Here is a 21,341-nt window from a genome sequence, read left to right on the forward strand (position 1 = left end):
TTCCACCCCCTTTCCTCCTCTCACCTCTCCCACTTCTTTCCTCCTATTCCTTTATTCCACATCCCCACTTTCTTCCCTCTCCCCTTAGCCTTCCCTGAACTACCCTCTAAAGGGCAAGGTCAAAATGTCAAGCCCACCACCCTCAGCAAGGTCTGGAACTCCCCAGCTGGGGGATATGCGTCAGGGTGGGGCAGAGGAGTGGGGTAGGGCAGACTTGGAGGGGCCCTGGGGTTCTCGGAGGGACTGGGGTAACACTTCTTGTCTGTGTCTGCACCCTGATGCAGCAGACGGGAGATGTACAGGTCAGCCCCACGTCTGGGACCTTCTGCATGGCTCTTGGCTAATGCCCTCTACCCACCCGCCCCCAACCCCAGCCTCTGCTCTGCCTCCAGAAAACCCTTCCCCTGTGCCCTGCCTCTCAGCCTTGGCTTCCAGCCCCATCCTCTTTCTCTTGCTCCACCCCTCCTCCCACTAACCGTTCCCTTCCGGCCCTCAACTTTTGGTAGTTTTTTTTTTTTTTTTAAACTTTCTCAGCTTTCCCCAAAGCTTCAGAGCATCGTGGACTGAGGTTCCAGGGAATGGGAATGGGGGTGCAAAAGGCACGTGCATGGTTGGGTTTAAGGCCTGGACTTGGGAATTAGACCGACTCGGGTTAGAACCCTGATTCTTGGCAGTTAGCTGTGTGATGTTGGTTAAGTGTCTTACCCTTCTGAGCCTTGGAAGGCATCTGGTCTGTGGCCCCCAGCCCCAGGGCTATGTGAGGACCCAGTGAGATGCCGCATGCGCTGGCACAAGGGTCACGCTCCGTATCACGAACCGGCGTGGATGTGGCTCTGGCTGAAGCTTGCCACTGGGGCTTTTCATTGGCATGACTAGGGTGGCCCTGGCCGTGGGTCTGCACCCGAGGCTCCAGAACACGGCTGTGGGACTCTGTGCCCCGTGTTTCTGCTTCCAGATCTTTCTGGACCTTCTCTCTTGTATCTTCTGTCTTCCTGTCTCCTTGTTCATCTCAGTCTCTCTCTCAATCTCTTTCTTCCCACTTCTCTTGTCTCTTGGGACTCTTCACTGTTCTACATCTTCATTTCATTCTTGGGAACTCTGTCTGGGGCTCTGAGGTGGGGGTGGTAGGTGTATTGTGGGGGCAGGAGGGGTGTCCTAGTGAAAGTTCTGAGGGGATTCTGGGAGAAGAATCCAGAGGTTGTGGAAGCCTGGAATTGGGGGAAATCTGGAAGGATTTGGGATAGAAGCTGGGAATTTGGGATAGAAGCTTTGGTCTGTGAGACTCTGGGGTCAGGGCTCAGGGTATGAAATGAAAGATCAGCAAGGTCTGGGGTGGAAACTGAGGTGGGCTCTGGGATCAGGGGGGGTCTGCCTCACATTCAGGCGAGGGGCTGGAGTGTGGACAGTGGGGGCAGGGTGGGGCTGGGGCAGAGGCCAGGCTGGGACTCAAACTGGCACTGAGCCTGGTGTTCCCACAGTCGGGGGGCTCGGACCAGGAACGCACCAAGAAGAAGCGCCGGGGGGACCGGTACTCCGTGCAGACGTCACTGATCGTGGCCACGCTCAAGAAGATGCTGCCCATCGGCCTGAACATGTGTGCCCCCACCGACCAGGAGCTCATCACACTGGCCAAGACCCGCTATGCCCTGGTGCCTGCTCAGCCCCTTTCTGGGAACTCAGCACCCTACTGAGCCACACTCAGCACCCCACTCAGCAGCCCTGCTGAACCCCTGGGATCCCCCAGGGGCCCTCCCTAAGGACCCTCCTGAATCCTTCTCCAGGACCCTGAGGGCTCACTGGGCCCCCTAGGATGCCCTGAGCCTTCCCACGGCATGCTGAGGGTCCCACTTGCGATGCTGTCAGGACCCTAACTGGGGCCCCACTGGAACCCAGGAAGGCCACTAAGACCCCCCTCAGACCCAAAGACCACATTGAACCTTCAGGAACCCCACTGAACATCAACCCCACCTCTGCCAAACTTGCTAGAATCCTGAGGATTCCACCTGAGACACCTTGAGCTCCCTTGAGACTCCTCCAAGTCCTCTGCAAGGACCTGCCCCAGCCCCTTGGGACCCACAGAGCCCCTCGTGATCCCACTGGCCCTCCTCTGAACCTCTGGACTCCTACTGGGATCTCCAGATCACTCTCTCTTTTCCTCAGGACCCTGTGGATCTCTCTCCTTGGACTCTGTTAACACCCAACTGAGCCCCAAAGACTCTTAGGGGCTCAGTGAGCACCCTGTGACCCTAAGTAGCCCCCAGGATCCTAATGACTTCTTCCCTAGGCTCAGAGAGAGACTGAGACCCCAGCCTCTGAAGTCTCAAAGCTGCTTGGAATCAATTGACCTTGCTCCTGAACCCTTCTAAGCCCTCTGGGACCCAAAAGAGGTTCCTGGGGCCCCTTTTATCCATTATATGGGAACTCCCCCCTCCCAGATCCTTTTCGGCCTCAGGGACCCAAGAAGTCCTCCCAGGATCCTGCCCCAAGACCCTTAGAACCTCCCCCAGGACCCTGCTAAGCACCCTGAGGATTTACTAATCCCCAGGACCCTGAAGACCACTGACTCTCCTCTGATATCACAAGCATTCCCTTTCCCAGAACCCTAAAGCCTCCTTCCCTCAGGACCTCAAGCTCCTTCTAAGACCTGTTGAGGCCTGCTGAAATCCCAAAGAGCCCTCCTGGGCCCTTCTGACCCCTTAACTTGGTTCTTGAGCACCCCCTCTACTGGGATCCTAAAGAACCCCCACCCTGCTGATCCCTCCTTTAATCTGTGTGACCCCCCCCCCCAGTGATGGGTAATTTGCCTGACCCCCTTGACCTCTGATGACCTTGCTGTCTCTTTTATAATCCCCCTCACGTACCTCTGATTTTCAAAAACTCCCTGCCCATTTCCCACTTACTCCCAGCCCCACTCTGGCCCTCTTCTGACCTCCTTTTCTGACCTTTGAGGATATCCTCATGTCAACCCCTACCTCCTCTCATATCCCAACGAGGCCCCTCTAATCCTGATTCTTCAAGGTGCCTTCAGTGGCCACTTGGACTCCTCTCTGACCACTCCTGACCCCTGGATCTTTTTCATTTCTCTTGAATCCTCTCTTGAATCTTGGGGTGGTGGGGTTAGAGGGAAGAGGGTTGTAGGTCAAGGAGGATGCTGGGCCCTCCAGAGTGACCCAGCCTGGTTTGTCTCTCCAGAAAGACACAGACGAGGAGGTCCGGGAATATCTGCAAAACAACCTTCATCTTCAGGGAAAGGTACGCCTCTGCCTCCTCAATCTGCAACTGAAAGGGGCGCGTCAGGATAATAGAAACAGCCACAGCCAGTTTTTGAGCCCTTACTTTGTGCCAGGCATCGAAAGAAGGACCTTAACTCGTACTCAGTCCCTCAGTGAATCATCAAGGCATTGAATCGTGCGGCGGGGGCGGGGCCCGCCGAGAAGCCCGGCTGAGGGAGGAGGGAGCGGGCAGGGGAGAGGCCTCATGCCAGACGATCTTCCTCCTCTCAGGTCGAAGGCTCCCCTTCTCTGCGCTGGCAGATGGCCCTGTACCGGGGGCTCCCGGGCCGCGAGGAGGACGCTGACGACCCGGAGAAAATCGTGCGCAGAGTCCAGGAAGTGTCCGCCGTGCTCTACCATTTGGAGCAGGTGTCTTACTCCTGAGTGGTCAAAGCTTCATCTCTGGCGGGGGCCGGGGGCGGGGCTTGAGCCTGTGGGCGGGGCCTGCGGGCGAACCGCGGGCCTCTGGGCGGGGCAAGGGGCAGGTCTTGAATCTTTTGTAGGTGGTGGACATTAATTTTACAACGAGACTTAGAATGGAAGCTTTGATATGGGAGTCAGACCTGGCGCGCAATCTCGGGCCTAGGGAAGGCGCCGGGGCAGAACTTTGGGTCTGAGAGTCAGGCCCGGTGGAGACGCCTTGACTCTGTGGGCAGGACCTTGGGCGGGTCTTGAGTTTAGGGCGGGGCCTAAGGGGGCGGTCCTGGGTATGTGGGTGGGGCCTATGAGGGAACTAATTGGTCTGCAAGTCGAGAATAGGTCAGAACTTTGACTCTATTGGCGGAGCCAGGGTGTCCCTTAGGCCCTGTAAATCGGGCCTGAAATTGGACTGGGCACAGATGGACATTTTCACTCGGGGCTGGAAGTGGGAATCAGACCAGGGGCAGAATCTGGAGCCATGACACATAATCCCGCCATCAGATCGAGCACCCTTACAAGTCCAAGAAGGCCGTGTGGCACAAGCTCTTGTCGAAGCAGCGCCGGAGGGCAGTCGTCGCCTGTTTCCGCATGACCCCCCTGTACAACCTGCCCACGTAAGACACCCCGCCTCCAATGGAGGAAGGGAGCCTAAGCCGCCTTGGAGAATGGGTGGGTGAGGAGGCGAGAGGATGGGGTACGCACCCAGTGGGGTCTTGCGGAATGGTTAGGGGAGGCGGTGCGAGGGACGTGCATGGGGAAATCTTGCTAACGCCTCACATCTTCCCCTGTGAAGGCACCGGGCCTGTAATATGTTTCTGGAGAGCTACAAGGCGGCGTGGATCCTGACGGAAGACCACAGTTTTGAGGACCGCATGATTGATGACCTTTCAGTGAGCTGAGGCCTGCCTGGGAGTGTGGGGGCAGATGGGTAGGGCTGGGGCCCACCTCCAGGGATCACCCTTCACACAGAACGGTGTGGGAATGGGGGCCCCTGGCTTGGGCAGAACCAGGGGAGGGTGCAGGATGTGGGGGAAGAGAAAATAAACAGGCTAGCAGGGCTTATATGGGAGACAAGTGGGGACTCTCGAAGCCCCTACCCAAAGCCCCACTCCTCCCTCCAGAAAGCTGGGGAGCAAGAGGAAGAGGAGGAAGAAGTGGAGGAGAAGAAGCCAGACCCCCTGCACCAGCTGGTCCTGCACTTCAGCCGCACTGCCCTGACTGAAAAGAGGTGAGACCCTTCCTGGGCTTCCAAGAGGGACCCACTACCTCTCCCCACCCCAGTCCTTGCTCCTCAAGAGAGAACCTCTGTGTCCTGGGAAGGGGGGACACCCACAGCTGATCCTTTAATGTCATTTAACTGGGACAGGCAGAGTCATCTTGTACCACTGTGCAGACTGGGCACTTTACAGGGGCATCTCTTCTGAAGGGTTCATATCACAGGCAATATCAATTTAGGCTTATTCTAGAAGAAAATGTCTTATTCACATAAAATCAGTATATTATGCTATATTATAGGGGCGAGGTCAGTATATTGTGATGCATTTCCAACAGATGGCAGTGAGGAGCAGGGCACTTCTAATTCAGACAAAAGCTTCATATGGGCTAATGGCAGTCTTGGGAATAAATAGCAGTAATAAGGGCGCTGCTCTTAACAACAGGCAGTATTTATCAAATGCTTTTTATGTGTCAGGTATCATGTTAAACACTTGACAGTGAGATCCTCTCACTTCATCTTCACACTATGAGATAGATATTGTTATCAGCTTTGTGTGTGTGGATGAGGAACTGGAGGCACAGAGCTTTGTGTTTTCTCATGGAACACCAAGTCTGGAGATAGAGAGTCCTGGGCTGGGCAGTGGCATAGTGACACCGACAGAGACCCAGGCTCAATCAGGATTTCTGCCCTGCCATTCTAAGCTGTTGCCTCATAGCTACAAAATGGATGCTGAGCCTCCAGACATCATGACCACATGTCAGACAGAAAGAAGGAGAAAGGCTTTCCTCTAAGGAAAACCCAAATCTTTTTAGCCAAGGAAAGCTCTCCATGGTGGGCTTATGCACATGGCCCATTGGCTAGAATTCTGACATCAGGCCACCAACAGCTGTGAGGGAGACTGAGAAGCCAAGTGCTCTGTTTTCTATTCTCTGGGAAAGCAGTGACTCTGGAGTTAGACTATTCAGGTTTGAATTCCAGTATAGACTTTGTGACATTGGCCAAGAAAATTATTTGTGCCTCAGTTTCCTCATCTGTATAATGGGACTAGTCATATAGTTGACCCTTGAATAATGCAGGGGTTAGGGGCACTGATGCTGAAGCTGAAGCTCCAATACTCTGACCACTTGATGTGAAGAGCCGACTCATTGGAAAAGACCACGATATGGGAAAGATCGAAGACAAAAGGAGAAGGGGGCAGCAAAGGATGAGATGGCTAGGTAGCGTCACCAACTCAATGGACGTGAATTTGAGCAAACTCCAGGAGATAGTGAAGGACAGGGAAGCCTGGTGTGCTTAAGAGATCCATGGGGTCTCTTAAGAATCGGACACAACTTAGTGGCTGAAAAACAACAAAGGGGAACTAACCCTTCACTCATATAAAAATTCATGTATAACCTTATAGTTGGCCCTCCATATCCATGGTTCTCCATCCATGGATTCAAACAACCATGGATCATGTAGTACTGTAATAGTATTTATTGAGGGGAAAAGACCCCACATTTAAGTGGACTCATGCAGTTCAAACCTATATTTTTCAAGGGTCAACTCTATATCTACCTAGTTGGATTACTATGAGAATTAATGGTATTATATACAAACACTTAGAATAGAGACCAACCTAGAGTAAACTCAATGGGTATTGGCCATTACTTCTGCTATCATTAGTATTATTATAGAGGAGATGCAAGAAAGTGGTTGATCATAGTTGTCAGGTGAGCCAACCAGTTTTCAGGTGGCAAGATAGCCCCAGAAGCTCCAGGGTTCCATCACACCATTGCAACAATCCCAGTGGAAAAGGAGCACTTCTATCAATAGCTTCAGCAAAACTCCCAGAATGAATTCCACTGGACCAGCGTGGATCACATGACCATCCCTTACTTATTATTGTAGTCAAGCAGATAGAAGGTACCAATTGGCTCAGCCTTGATCACATGCCCAGTCTGGTCGTGGAGAGCCTACCCCATTGGCACCACACAGCCTGAGCATGGGGATGACTGACTTTCCAAAGGAAATCTGGAGGCACTTATAAGATGGTGTTCCTCCATACTGGGTCCTGACTGTCTCCCCACTTACTTCCTCAGCAAACTGGATGAAGATTACTTGTATATAGCGTATGCTGATATCATGGCAAAGGTGAGGCCCTGCCCCCATCTAGGGCAGGTTCCCTTCCCTTCCCCCTCCAGCTGCAATGCCTGCCCACTGAAAGGGCTGGGACTGGACTGGGGTATCTTTTCTGTTCACCATCATCTCTAACTGATGCCCCATCCCCAGAGCTGCCACCTGGAGGAGGGAGGGGAGAATGGCGAAGCTGAAGAAGAGGAGGTTGAGGTTTCCTTCGAGGTAGGTGGGATCAAGTAGTCCCGGAAGAAAGGGGTGGGGGACCCTGACTCCATCATCCCCCATTCATTCAAGTGTGTGTTCACAGAGCAATGCTGTGGGCCCAGCCCTGGGCTGGGTGATGTTGGGTACATAGCCGTGACTAAGCCAGTCCACTGGGGAGACAGCTACATCAGGCAGACAATAAAAGCATCGAGTATCCATGGTGGTGATGAGGGGAGCTAGGCAAAATGGTCCCAGCAGGAAGAAGGAGGCACAAGCAGTGGGGTCAGGGTGAGGGAAGCCAGGGAAGTTCAGGGGGTCATGGGGACCCTGGTGAGACTCCTGATCCAGCCTGGGGGGAAGGACTTCAGGGAGGGCTTCTCAAAGGAAGGGATGTCTGCAGAGAAGGATAAAAGAAATGTGCCAGTTGAAGTAAAAGAGGAAGGTGTTCCAGATAGGGGCACAGCATAAGCAAAGGCCAGACAGTGAGAAAGTAGTAAATGCAATGAGCCCATCCTTTCATTCATTAAAGTGATCAGCAAGCATTTCCCCGAGTTTCTCAGTCTTTTTTGTTTCAGGGTCCCCTTTGGCATCTGGCGAATCTTTTCTTATGATCATATGTTTATGTTTAGAAAATATTTATTTGGCTGCATTGTGTGTTAGTTGTGGCTCGAGGGATCTTTGTCGGGTCATGTGGGGGTCTTTCATTGCAACTCATGGACTTTCTAGTTGTGGCTCAGTAGTTGAAGCACTTGGGCCCCAGAGCACATGGGCCTCAGTAGTTGCGACATCCAGGCTCTCTACTTGTGGCTCAGGCTCAGCTGTGGCCTTTGCGCTTAGTCACTGCACAGCATGTGGGATCTTGGTTCCCTGACCAGGGACTGAACCCATGGCCCCTGCATTGCAAGGAGGATTCTTAACCACTGGACCACCAGCGAAGTCCCTCAGAATAATGTATCTAAATGTACAAAATGAATTCATAGCAGAAGAAATAAGCATATTAAAATAGTTACTAAAATATTATTTTAAAATTTTGTGATACAGTAATATCTGTACCTCTTTATTAATATACCAAATAACAAGAACTAACAGTGGATCCAGTAGCTACTGTAATTGATAAGTGGTGATGAATGTAAGTGACATTTTAAGATGTCTTCAAAAATAATGTGGTATGCAAACATCTGTGATTCTGATGGTTGACACACCCACAGATTCTGCTAACATTGCTATGATTTATGACCTCATCTATAATGGAAGGAAATGCTACATTTCAGTCAGAGGCTGGGAAACATAAACATAGACCTTCCCCCCCGCCATCCGTGTTCACAGATCCCTGGGATTTTATCCATTGACTCCTTGAAGGTGTGTGGGGCCACGTTAGAACCACTCCAGGCCCAGCCCTGTGCTTGGTGCAGGAGACAAATCACAGATCTAAATCCCAGGGGACAGAAGGAGCTTACAGTTGAAGGAATGAGCCAGGGGATGTGGCTGGATCAGGAAGAGCAAGGGTGAGGGCAAGGCTGTGAGGGGGAAAGGCTGGGCTGGTGGGCCTGGATTCACTCAGCAACATGGGCCGGGCTCTGCTGCAGGAGAAAGAGATGGAGAAGCAGCGTCTCCTGTACCAGCAGGCACGGCTGCACACCCGGGGGGCCGCGGAGATGGTGCTGCAGATGATCAGCGCCTGCAAAGGTGCCCTCCATGTGCATTTGGCTCCCCCCGAGTACACCCGTCCTGTCCCCAGCCCGCCCCGCCCTCTGGACCCAGCAGGCACACCCTCCCACCTCTCCTGCATGTGGTTTGCCCTCTTGCTTTGCAATTTCTCACTAATTCCTTCAATCCTGATCACCCCTGCCCACACACCCTTGCACACTCCTCTGATCAACCTTGCACACACACCCTTGCATACTCCTCTGCCCAATTCTCTGACATTTCCCTCCGGGTGGCTGTTTTCTGGTGGGCGGAGAACACTGATTCCAAACTGAGCGGACCACTGTTTGCCCCCCCGCCGTGCCCCCCTGCAATCCGTTCCCCCCAGGAGAGACAGGCGCCATGGTGTCCTCCACCCTGAAGCTGGGCATCTCCATCCTAAATGGAGGCAATGCTGACGTGCAGCAGGTAACGAGTGAAGGGACTTGGGAGGAGGGCTAAGAGGGTTGGGAGGTTCCTGTGTGACTCCCCCACTCCTCCCACCCTTCTGCAGAAAATGCTGGATTACCTGAAGGACAAGAAGGAAGTTGGCTTCTTCCAGAGTATCCAGGCACTGATGCAAACCTGCAGGTGGGCTCTAGGGCACATCTTATTTTAAAAAATAATTGTATCTCTTTATCTGTGGCTGTGTTGGGTCTTTGTTGCTGCACAAGCGTTTCTCTAGTTGTGACAAGCAGGGGCTACTCTATAGTGGCGATGCGCGGATGTCTTACTGTGGCGGCTTCTCATGTTGCAGAGCACGGGGCTCTAGGGCTTGTGGGCTCCAGTAGTTGGAGCACGTGGGTTCAATAGTTGTGGCACACAGACTTAGTTGCCCCAAGGCATGTGGGACCTTCCTGGATCAGGAATCCAACCCGTGTCTCCTGCATTGGCAGGCAGATTAGTAACCACTGGATCACCCCCACTGAGCCACCAGGGAAGCCCCCCTAGTGCACATTTTTCATTAAGCTGAGTCCCCAGTCCTGGTACCACCTCCAGTTCTAGTTCTGTTCTCTTGGTTTCAGGAACAGAGACCCACTCAGGCCAGCTCAGATAACAGGGAGTTTATTATAAGGAGTCACATGGTACAATAAAGGAGGCAAAATGCCTCAGATTTTAAAAATGAGTTATGTTAAGGATCCAGATAGCTGGAAGGTAGTTGAGACTTCAAGGGGCACTTGGGCAGCAGGGACTTGGGGCTCTTTCTGATGACCCCTGTTCCTGTGGCTCCACTGCTGTCTGCTTTCACTCTCCTCTTGTGGTTGACTGCCTTTCGCTGCCTCTCTGAAGCTTTTGCTAATTGATGGTTTCTGTTTCCTTCTGATTTCAGCTTTTATATATTTCATCCTCGCCCCACCTTACCCCACAGCCGCTACTGCATAGCTTCTATCAACTCTTAGTTTCTGCTTCCTCTCGATTTCAGCTTACTCTCTCTACCACCTCCCCCCATCATGGGGAGGGCTGGCAGGCTCTGGAATAAAGGAGGGCAGAGACCTCAGCGCATCTTCACTGTCTTTCCTTTCTTTCCCTCAGTGTCCTGGATCTCAATGCCTTCGAGAGACAGAACAAGGCAGAGGGGCTGGGCATGGTGAATGAGGATGGAACTGGTGAGGCCCTTTTGGGCTTCCCTCTCCCTGGGGCATCCCCTTTCTTTAGGATCTACCCCCTCCCTCAACATTGCCCAGAGCTTCCTTCCTCCCAAAACACCCTCCCTCCCCAAGAGCATCCTCGGGTTCCCCCTCCTGCAGTGGTCCCAGTCCTGCCCCGCTCCCATTCCTCCAGAGTCTCCCTCCCCATGGTCCCACCCCTGGGTGTGTCCTGTGTTCTCTCACCCGTCCCCACATGGACCCCACCCTCCACATGCCCCAAGTCTCCAGCCCGGGTTGCTGTTCTCTCATTAATGTCCCTAATCCGAGTTAATTGAGTCTCCTCTTTGCTGTGTTGTGACGTGTCTAACCTTTCTGCCCTGATCCTTGCCTCCCGCCTCTCCATCTCCACCTGTCCATCTCTCTTTCTCTCCCCTCTTCTTTCTTCCATTCTGCTTTCACCCTCTTCTTGTTCTCTTCTTTACCTCCTTGCTCCTTCCTGCTCTTTCTCTCTATGGGTTGTTTCTCTCTCTACGTCTTCAATCCTGACCATATCACTGTGTGTTTTTTTTTCCTGTCTCTCTGTCTCCTTCTGTCTTTCTTTCTCCTTCTTTTTCTTCTGCTTCTTCCTCCCATCCTGTGGCTGCCTCAGTCATCAACCGCCAGAACGGTAATTCCCGGAGCCCATTCCTTGCTATGCTGCTGCCACCCCGCCCTTCTAACCCCCAACCGCCCCCCTCCACCCTGGTGGCTGAGGATCTGGGACATCCAGGGGAGGGAGGTACCATGCCGGCCGGAAATCTTGAGATCAGGGCTCCAGAGACCAAGAGTTGGGTCCCAGATTAGCCACTAACAACACATGGGACTATGACCAAATCGCTTACTTTACGTAAGCTTGTTTCCCCATGTATAAAATAGAAGCAAGAGAAGATGGCAAAGATCCTTTTCCAGCTGGATGTTGTTGGACTTCCAGACCCAGATTCACAGTCCCGAGGTGGGGTGAACCCCACTCCCACATACCCGGCTCTCTGCGCCCGCGACCCCAGATTGATCAAGTCTGCTGTTCCCATCCACCAACTGGATTGGTTGCCCCCAAGCATCCACTCTGATTGGTGTGCGTGCCTCCTCTGCGCCTGCTCTGATTGGCCCGAACATTCACTATCTAGCCTTCCCCTCGCTCATCCCGCCCCTATAGTCCACAGTGATTGGCTCCTTTTAGGTGCCCATTCTGATTGGTCCATGTTTACATGCCTCCCCCTCTGCTTCTCCTGGATTGGCTGTTTTTTAAGACATCTGAGCCAACTGGCTTTCGACCGCATCTCCCGCTCATTTCTCCCTTGCACAGAGCCTTTGCGTGAAAGTGACTTCAACCCCCATAACCCATTAACCGCTCCCCACCCCGCAGTCCTGGAGGGGGGCTGAAGGAGGTATCAGCAGCCCAAACCTCTTCTAGGTCGACAGACACTCTTGGATGTCACACAAGTGGTGACATCAAGGAGACACTGATACTGTAGAGAGACACTTGAGGCCGCAGCTTCATGACTCAGGGCCCCTCAGTCTCCTTCTGCTGATGTCCTGGACTCTGAGGTTGGGACCGCTGGCGTCATGGATTCCCATGGCCCTCATAGTGTCTTTAAATGGTGGCTGCTGCTCCCTGCACACCGGCGCCCTGTGCATGTGTGTGCAGTGTGCATGGGCCGTGTGCACACTTTCTGGTGGCCTGGCGCATCTGACTTCTTCTGCACCATGCCCCGCCAACCCTCCCACCCAGGAGAGAAGGTCATGGCAGATGATGAATTCACCCAGGACCTGTTCCGATTCCTGCAGCTGCTCTGCGAGGGTCACAATAATGGTGAGGAGAGGAGGGTGAGATGGAGAGGCGGCCAAGGTCTGGGGTGGGTCTGGAAGGGTTGCCCGAATTAACCCCCAGCCCCATTCTCCCCTGATCAGTGATGACCTCACCACCCTTCCAGGCCGTGACCTCGACTCATTCTTTACTTTCAGCCATTGTGAAGCCCTGTCTGCCCACCTTCCTAAATCTCCCTTGAATTTCAGGAATACAGCGGCTTTGTTTCACTTTCACCTCCTCTAACCCAGTCCAATTCCCCCAAAGCAATCTGCCAAAACCCAATTTGGCCAAAAATCAATTTTCACACATGAGCAGTTCGCCACATGCCATCTTCCCACAGGCATTTTGCCGCAGCTGCCAAAGTTCAGTAAATGCGGTGGATTTCCTTTACTCTGGGTCTGCAAAGGGAAAAATTGCCTGGCATTTCTAAATGAATCTCTTATAGAGATAGAACCACCTATTAATTTTGCTTATAAAATACTTTGCCAGGAGGAAGTCCCGCATTCTCTTGCCTAACTTAAACAAGTTTGAGTTTCCACAACTTTTGTTCTGGTTCAGACAATATAACCAGATGAAGGATGACACAGCAAGTTAATGAAATACATTACTGGTGAGAAAGTGACACCTCATGTGGTACACAGTGTACAACATTAAAGGAACAGTTGAAATTTTGAACAGCAAACATCCCACCCAATGCAGTTTCCTATGACAAACGTGTACAGTCTGGAGGCTGTGGTTATGACACTTAGCAGGTGATAAGAAACCACAGACTGCCCAGAAATTAACCTTCATGACAAGAATGGGAGTGATTCTAAACCTAACTTCCACAGAACCTGCACCCCACTTGGCTAGTATTCTTTAAGGTAACTAGTAAACATCTTTAATTTTCACTCTTTTCAACAAAAGATAAAGCATGATCCATTGCTTTGCATTATCATAAGCTCTTTTGTCCACAGCTAGTTTTCCTCCAAGTGCTATTACATACCTTAGTGCCAGTTTACTAAGGTTTTCTTTCTTTAATGAGGGTGGAATCAGTCTTTGGGATTTAAAATGAATTTTCGTCCCTGGGTCTGTGACTTTTTGGAAATAAGTATGTTCTTTTGGGGAAATTTCTTTCTCCCACCAAATCTGCAATCCAGCCTTCTGCCCAAATTTGTGGATTCATAAACCAGTCTAGTCGAATAAATATTTGAAATATCTTTCAAATCTTAGAGGCTTTGCATGTCTTGAGTGTTCAGTGCCATTCAGAGCAGACAAAAGCCAGGGAGTTGTAGCTAACCATTTAGGCTTATGGTCTGATTTAAATGAACACAGAGAAAGGAATTAGGAAACAGGTTGATGGGAAAGCCTATCAATTTGCTTATAAAATCTTGAATGTCTGAGTATACTTTTCATCTATCACATGAAACCAGGCAAAAGGACATTCAGAACTGAAATAATGATTGTGAAGTGTTTAGAGGGAAGTCAGGTAGAAGCAAAACTTCAGGAGAAAAAAATTCCAAGGGGCTATTGAAGCCATCCTGGGCAACACATTGCTATAACATCAAAAGGGTTTAACTGAAGTTTGTGTTCATTACCTTGATAATCTGATGAACTGGTCATTTGGCAAATGGATCTATAGAAGTTGTTCTCAGACTCAAGTGTGCCTAGGAATCAGCTGGAGGCCTTGTTAAAATAGACTTTTGGACCCCATCCCAAGTTTTTTGATTTAGTAGTTCTGGGATGGAGCCCAGGAATTTGCATTTCTGACAGGTTTCTGGGAGATGCTGACCCTGCTAGTCTGGACTGGTGCTTTGAGAACCACTGCTCCAAAGCACAACTATTAACCTCAGCACTCTCCTTAAGGCCCTTTAAGAACCGCTGTTGTTGGGACTTCTCTGGTGATTCAGTGGTTAAGACTCCATCCTTCCAATGCAGGGGGTGCAGGTTCCATCCCTGGTCTGGGAACTAAGATTCCACAAGCTGTTGTTTATTGAGCACTTACATACCTGTTCTAAATTTAGAACAGAGCAGTGTTCCAAATTCATGATATATACTAACATATTAAAATCTCAGGACAGCTCGATAAAGTAGGTCTATTGTGACTACCACGTTACATATGGGAAAACCAAGGCACAGTCTGCCGCACAGAGAGGTCACACAGTGAGGAATTTGAGCAGCCAATTCCTACTCATCTTTCAGGTCATAGCTCAGAGGTCCTCTCCTCCACGAAGCCCTCCCTGACCACCCAGTCTGGGTCAGGCAGCTCCTCTGGGTTCCTCCAACCCCCTGAGCTTCCTCCACCACAACCCTGATCATCATAATTATTATTCCAGAACTTCTCAACCACACACTGAAGAAGGGAGAGTGGTTTAATAAGCCCCCAAGTAGCCATCACTCAGCTCAAATTATAAGCTCTGCCATAGAACGTTTTTCAAATAGTGGGAACCCACTCACTAGATGGTCGTGAATCAAGTTTATCACCGAGGTTCTCATTTCTAATTGCAGGTTGGTATGCCTGGGGAGCTTTGCAAGACACTAATGCCAAGTTTTCACCCCAGATATTCTAATTTAATTGGTCTGGGATGAGGTATGAGCACTGGGAGTTTTAAAATTCTCCAGGTGGCTCTAATATGCAATCAAGGTTGGGAGGTTAGGAATATACATTTAGTGCATTGAGATCAGAATTCTTTCTAGTTAACTAGTACAGGACACAAAATAGCATAATGCAGGGCACATACTGGGGTTCCAAGGTGGTGCTAGTGGTAAAGAACCCATTTGCAATGCAGGAAACACAGGAGACTTGAGTTTGATCCCTGGGTTGGGAAGATCCCCTGAAGGAGGGCACGGCAACCCACTCCACTATTCTTGCCTGGAGAATTCCATGGATAGAGGAGCCTGGTGGGCTACAGTCCATTGGGTCACAAGGAATCAGACATGACTGAAGTGACAGCATGCATACACACATGGCACATAGTAAGGGTATGTGAAACTACTGGTTCAGGTATATGTGGATGTAATGTCAGATTAGACACCCCTCCTGGGCCTCAATATAAATGTGTACTGTATTTCCTACTGTGGGTTGCAGTTAGAAAAGACTGAAAAATTACTACATGACAATAGAAACTTCACAAGGGCAGAGACTTTGTTTTCTTTTACTCCTGTATCCCCAGGGCCTTGAACAGGGCCTGCATATGCACTAAGTCACTCCTATCATGCCTAACTCTTTGCAACCCTATGGACTGTAACCTGCCAGGCTCCTCTGTCCAGGGGATTCTCCATGCAAGGATACTGGAGTAGGTTGCCCTGCCCTCCTCCAGGGGATCTTCCCAACTCAGGGATCAAACTTGAGTCTCCTGTGTTTCCTGCATTGCAAACGGGTTCTTTGCCACTAGCGCCACCCGGGAAGCCCTGAACAGTGCCTGGCACAGAGTAAATGCTCAGTAAATTTATAGTACTAAAGTATAAGTGACCAATCATCATCTATCATTAGCATATAATATGTGCTGAATAAATAGATATTGACTGAATGAACAAATAAATGACAGATGCTTATCTCCTCTGGTTCTCAGTAGGTGTGCAATAAAACTTTTTTGAGAAATGAATGAATAACCAATCTTCCATCTCTCCAGCACATAGTAGGCATTCAGTGAAAAAAACTTGTGAATGACTAAAGGTTGAATCCCCATTTCCCCCTGCTGTATTGTAGATGCTCAGTAAATATTTGGGGGGGGGAATGAATAAATGATTGATCTTCCACTACATCTGGCACATAGTAGGCCCACAATAAATATTGATTACACAAAATGGATAAATGATCCTCCATCTTCCTCTAACACATAGTAGTTACTGATAAAGAGTTATTAAAGAAATGAATGATTATATGCCTTCTGACATACAACAGGCACTCAATAAATATTTATTGCATAAATGAATAAAGGACCCACTGTCCATCTCCTCTAGCACATGTCCATCTCCTCTAGCACGTGTCCATCTCCTCGAGCTCAATGAATGAATGCTTTTCATCTCCCTAGATTTCCAAAATTACCTACGGACACAGACAGGGAATACAACCACTATTAACATCATCATCTGTACTGTGGACTACCTCCTGCGGCTGCAGGTGAGGCTGTGAGGCCGTCCAGGTGTGACCTGGGCCGGGGACTGTTGGGCCATAGCTGGCCCCAGCAGCCGCTCACACTGCGTCTATCCGCCAGGAGTCCATCAGCGACTTCTACTGGTACTACTCCGGCAAGGATGTCATTGAGGAGCAAGGCAAGAGGAACTTTTCCAAGGCAATGTCGGTGGCTAAACAGGTGTTCAACAGCCTCACCGAGTACATCCAGGTAGGGTTCGCTCTCTGGGGCGAGGCGGGGCAGTCTCGCCTCACTCGCCCTACCTGGTGCTCACGTAGAACCTTTGCCCCCCAGGGCCCCTGCACCGGGAACCAGCAGAGTCTAGCGCACAGCCGCCTCTGGGACGCCGTGGTGGGATTCCTGCACGTGTTTGCCCACATGATGATGAAGCTCGCTCAGGTTCGGGCCCCTCTGTTCTTCACCCTACTGCCTCCGGACATCCCCTAACTGGCACGTTTACAACTTTTGCTCCCTCAGTCAGTTTCCCACCCCAGGGTTCCCAGCGGGTTCCCTACGGGTCCCGGGCGAGTCCCATCTTCCTTCTGGATTGGCTTCCTGCATGACCCCGCCTCCTCCCCTCCACCGCCAATCGGCTGGTTATCCATCTATAGTTTCATTGGTCTGCGTTTGGGTCCCGCCCCCTCTGGCCCAGAACTCCTCTATGGTTGGCTGGTGTTCACACCAATCGGATGAATAATCAGCCGATAGAAGGTGGAGGGGAGGAGGCGGGGTCATGCAGAAAGCCGGTCCAGAAGAAAGATGCAGCCAGTCTGGAACCCGCCGGGAACCCTGGGGTGCGAAATTGATTGATGGGGGATAGGAAAAGGGTTGGCTTCTAGATCTGGGCCTGAGGCTGAAGGAGTGTTTTGCTTCTTTATTCTGCTTGCGGCAGATGACTCCTATCCAGGGCATCCATGATGTAAGGTCCCTGTCGAGCCGCATCTTTAGCATCTTCGTGCTCCCTTTGCCCCACCACCCCCACCCCTTTGCAGTCTTGTCAACGTCTCACAAACACCTTGTCCGTTTGCTCTACTTCTGTCTGATAAACATATTTCAAGGCTGCCAAATGCGCTGCAGGAGGGCCCAGCATCTGAAAGGGCACCATCCAGAACCTAGATATCCTACGTAAATACATCGATGTGTTTATTCCAGTAGTTTTCCAGCAGGTGGCAATATTCTGTATAATTTCCCAACAGGAAGAGTCTTGAGGAAGGGAAGCTTTTTTCTAATTTACTCAAAGGCGCCACAGGGGCTGGCAGAAACCCTGTCTGGTGTCATCTGACCTTTTGAAAGGAGTTGAATTTAACTACGCAGTTTCTCGGTGTGAGTGAGTTGAAGTCAAGCTGTTGTAATCTTAAAATTCTGGAGAATACTGGTATCTTTGTGGAGATTTCCAAATCTTACAGAATTAATTCATTAGCCATAGCCTAAGTTAAATTGCAAAAGTTAGAAATCCAATGCAAAGTGGTGGCTTACCAAAAAAAAAAAAAAAAAAAAAATTTATCAGCTCACATCACAGATCCGATCATATCCAGGGTCTAGCTGAGACGGTAAAGCGTCTGCCTACAATGCGGGAGACCCGGGTTCGATCCCTGGGTTGGGAAGATCCTCTGGAGAAGGAAATGGCAACCCACTCCAGTATTCTTGCCTGGAAAATCCCATGGACTGAGGATCCTGGTAGGCTACAGTCCATGGGGTCGCAAAGAGTCAGACACGACTGAGCTACTTCACAGAATGCTGTTAGTAGAAATGTCTGTCTCCTCTCTGGCTTCATTATCAAGCAGGCACTTCCCAGGGACTGGAAAGAGTGGTGTCCCGGGCTTCCTGAGCCCCTCTAACAGCTTCAGAGAGAAAAGAACCCCTCTTTAGCTCCAAGAAGACTTGCCCTTACTCTCTTATTGGACTATAGGGTCACATGCCCATTCCTGAACCAATCACCCTGGTCAGGGAAAAGAAAGCTCTGATTGGCCAGACCTGGTCCAATACCCACCCCTAGAACCAGGAAGGTGGGTTTAGTCCTATATTCTCTGAGAGCAGGATTGTTGAATCAATTAAGTAGCTGTGCCTTGAGCAGGCACACACCACAGGCACTCACCAGGATCTGAGATCCTGGAATGTTGGAATCTTTGAGTCAGAATGCAGAGCTTTGGAATCATGGGAAAGTGTTAAGATTAGAGGGCTTTTTCCCAGGTGGCACTAGTGGTAAAGAACCTGCCTGCCAAAAAAAAAAAGAACCTGCCTGCCAATGAAAGTAGACATAAGAGATGTGGGTTTGATCCCTGGGTCAGCAAGATCGCCTGTAGAAGGAAATGGCAACACACTCCAGTATTCTTGCCTGGAGAATCCCATGGACAGAGGAGCCTGGCGGCTACGGTCCAAAGGGTTGCACAGAGTCAGACACAACTTAAGCAATTTTGCACGCATGCACGCACTTTAGGATTAGAATTAGCAACTCAAGAACTAGCATGAGGTGACCTTACATCAAGCCTTACAACTAACAAGGAGGAGCCTTACATCCCATGTACCTGGTACCCTTACCCTTCTTCCATTTTATTCGGTAGAACCATATGAAATTGCCACTTTGTTGGCGAGACATGCCTGAATATTGGCAATTTTATGTAGTTCAGCCTCATACAAATAGGGAACATGAGGCAGAACTTCGATCATGTTGGAGACTTCTGTGGGCCCTCCATGAGACGCCATGACAGGAGAAGCAAAGTGTCCCCACATTCTTCCCAAAAGGCTTACCAGAGAGCCCGTAGCTGTGTCCTGCAGCCTTCTTCCTGAACCCAGAGTCTCACTTTTTTCATCACACATTGATTCAACAAACATGGGTCAACCTCCCCCCAGAGGCCAGGTGCAGGGCTGAACGCTCATCCCTTCCCCGGTCTGTGTCCGTGTCCCCAGTATTTGCTCCTGTCCGTCTCTGTCTCTCTTGGTCCCAAGCATCTGCTCTCAGCCCCATACTCCTCCAAGCCCTCTTTGTCAATCAGCCCTTGCCACTACACATCCCCCCAAAGTGTCGACCCCACCCCCACAATCTTGTCTCTCTGCCCTTTGCCCTGCTTCTGAGGAACATGTCTGGACTCGGGTCCCCTCGGAGGTAAGATGGGGGAAGAAAAGTGGTCTTAGGCCCTGCTGGGTGGATGGAAGCAGCTGGAGGTTGGGGGAAGCATCTCTGCCAAAAAGAACCCTCACATAGCTGGGATGTGGGGTCCCTAGGACTCAAGCCAGATCGAGCTGTTGAAGGAGCTGCTGGATCTGCAGAAGGACATGGTGGTGATGTTGCTGTCATTACTAGAAGGTAAATGCCCAGTGGCTGGGGGTGAGTGCAGGGTACCAAGGTGCAGACAAGCTCAAGAATGGCCCTCGGAGACCCAGGAGAGCCTAAGCTTCAACCCCATCTGACATCATGTCAGGGTCAGTGCATTTAAGCTGCTGGAATAAGCTCTCCAAACACTTACTGAGCAACTTATTATGTGCCAGGTCCTATGTACATATGATAATTTATTGATTCCCCAGAGAAATCTTAATCAGGTGGGTGGCCAGGACACTTTTTAAAATGTCTGCCCTGAATCGTTATTTATTTGCTGAATGTGTCAGTTAGTTCTTGCTGCCTAACAAATATTCCTAAAATGTAGTGACTTAAAACAACCATAATTTATTACTAATTAATAAAATAACTTAACCTGTAGACAAAGACTTTTTCTATAGAGGTTCATAACGGCATCCTCATTCTTTTATATGGCTGCATACTACCCGTTGTGTTGTGATACGGTGATTCATTTAACCACATGCCTATCAATGGACATTCAGGGTTCGGTTGTTTTTTTTAATGTGTGTTTATTTATTATTAATTTATTTTTGGTTGCACTGAGTTTTCACTGCTGCACACAGCTTTCTCTAATTGCAGCGAGCAGGGGCTACTCTTCGTTGCAGTGCATGGGCTTCTCATTGTGGTGGCTTCTCTTGTTGCGGAGCAGAAGCTCTAGGCACACGGGCTTCAGTAGTTGCGGCTCGTGGGCTCAGTAATTGTGCTGTGCGGCTCTGGTGCGTGTGGGTCAGTGGTTGGAGCACACAGGCTCAGTAGTTGAGGCTCCCAGACTCTAGAGTGCAGGCTCAGTAGTTGTGATGCACAGGCTTGGTTGCTCCCTAGCACGCGGAGTCCTCCCAGAGCAGGGATCAAACCTGTGTCCCCTGCACGGGCAGGCGGACTCCCACCCACTGTGCCACCAGGGAAGTTCCACATTCAAGGTTTTTAAAAAACATTTCGCTATGACAAACCATTTGGCAATGAATAATCCTCCTACGATGTCTTAAATTTTTGGTAACTAGTCATTAGCTTTTAAAAACCAGATTTAGGGACTTCCCTGGTGGTTCAATGGTTAAGACTCTGTGCTTCCAGCACAGGGGGCACAGGTTTGATCCCTGGTCAGGGAACTAGGGTCCCACATGCAGCGCATGGTACAGCAAAAGTAAATAAATAAATCATAAATATAAATTTAAATTAAAAAATCAAATTTAAAAATCAGAAATCCCTTTAAACATTTTGTTTCTGAAAAATTGTAAGACTCAGTGACCAGGGTCTACATTCTCACATGGCAAAAGTCAGCTGAATTGGATTAAATAACAAAATCATATCAGTATTCAATCTGATGTTGATGACAGTGCTATGATTAGATAAGAGAATGTCCTCATCGTTTAGAACATATATGTGGAAATGTTTGGGGTAAAATGCCTCATGTCTGCAGCTTACTCCTTAATGATTCAGTGAAAAAAATAGAGGGAGGGGTATTATAAAGCAAACATGGCAAAATGTAAGCCATTGGTGAATCTGGAATACATGAAGTTCCCTTGTACTCTTGGAAACTTCATGCA

The 21,341-nt window shown here is 50.0% G+C and overlaps 1 protein-coding gene across 5 annotated transcripts in view; it reads left to right on the top strand.

The window, feature by feature from the left end:
* The window catches only part of RYR1 (ryanodine receptor 1), a 125,310-nt gene that overhangs the window by 71,893 nt on the left and 32,076 nt on the right, over positions 1-21,341 (top strand). Inside the window, exons 70-88 of one of the 5 annotated variants that reach the window (XM_043894492.1) lie at positions 288-302; positions 1,479-1,649; positions 3,193-3,252; positions 3,504-3,641; positions 4,194-4,306; positions 4,486-4,582; positions 4,814-4,920; positions 6,990-7,041; positions 7,180-7,248; positions 8,817-8,916; positions 9,263-9,342; positions 9,428-9,504; positions 10,447-10,520; positions 11,152-11,169; positions 12,271-12,351; positions 16,362-16,450; positions 16,545-16,673; positions 16,758-16,862; positions 19,686-19,767. In XM_043894492.1, coding sequence (XP_043750427.1) covers positions 288-302; positions 1,479-1,649; positions 3,193-3,252; positions 3,504-3,641; positions 4,194-4,306; positions 4,486-4,582; positions 4,814-4,920; positions 6,990-7,041; positions 7,180-7,248; positions 8,817-8,916; positions 9,263-9,342; positions 9,428-9,504; positions 10,447-10,520; positions 11,152-11,169; positions 12,271-12,351; positions 16,362-16,450; positions 16,545-16,673; positions 16,758-16,862; positions 19,686-19,767 — 1,657 coding nt within the window. Of the gene's footprint in view, positions 1-284; positions 303-1,478; positions 1,650-3,192; positions 3,253-3,503; positions 3,642-4,193; positions 4,307-4,485; positions 4,583-4,813; positions 4,921-6,989; positions 7,042-7,179; positions 7,249-8,816; positions 8,917-9,262; positions 9,343-9,427; positions 9,505-10,446; positions 10,521-11,151; positions 11,170-12,270; positions 12,352-16,361; positions 16,451-16,544; positions 16,674-16,757; positions 16,863-19,685; positions 19,768-21,341 lie in introns of all 5 variants that reach the window. The other 4 variants (XM_043894483.1, XM_043894498.1, XM_043894499.1 and 1 more) reach the window with 4 other exon arrangements.

The sequence above is a fragment of the Cervus elaphus genome, chromosome 4, assembly GCF_910594005.1.
Source record: "Cervus elaphus chromosome 4, mCerEla1.1, whole genome shotgun sequence".
NCBI lineage: Eukaryota > Metazoa > Chordata > Mammalia > Artiodactyla > Cervidae > Cervus > Cervus elaphus.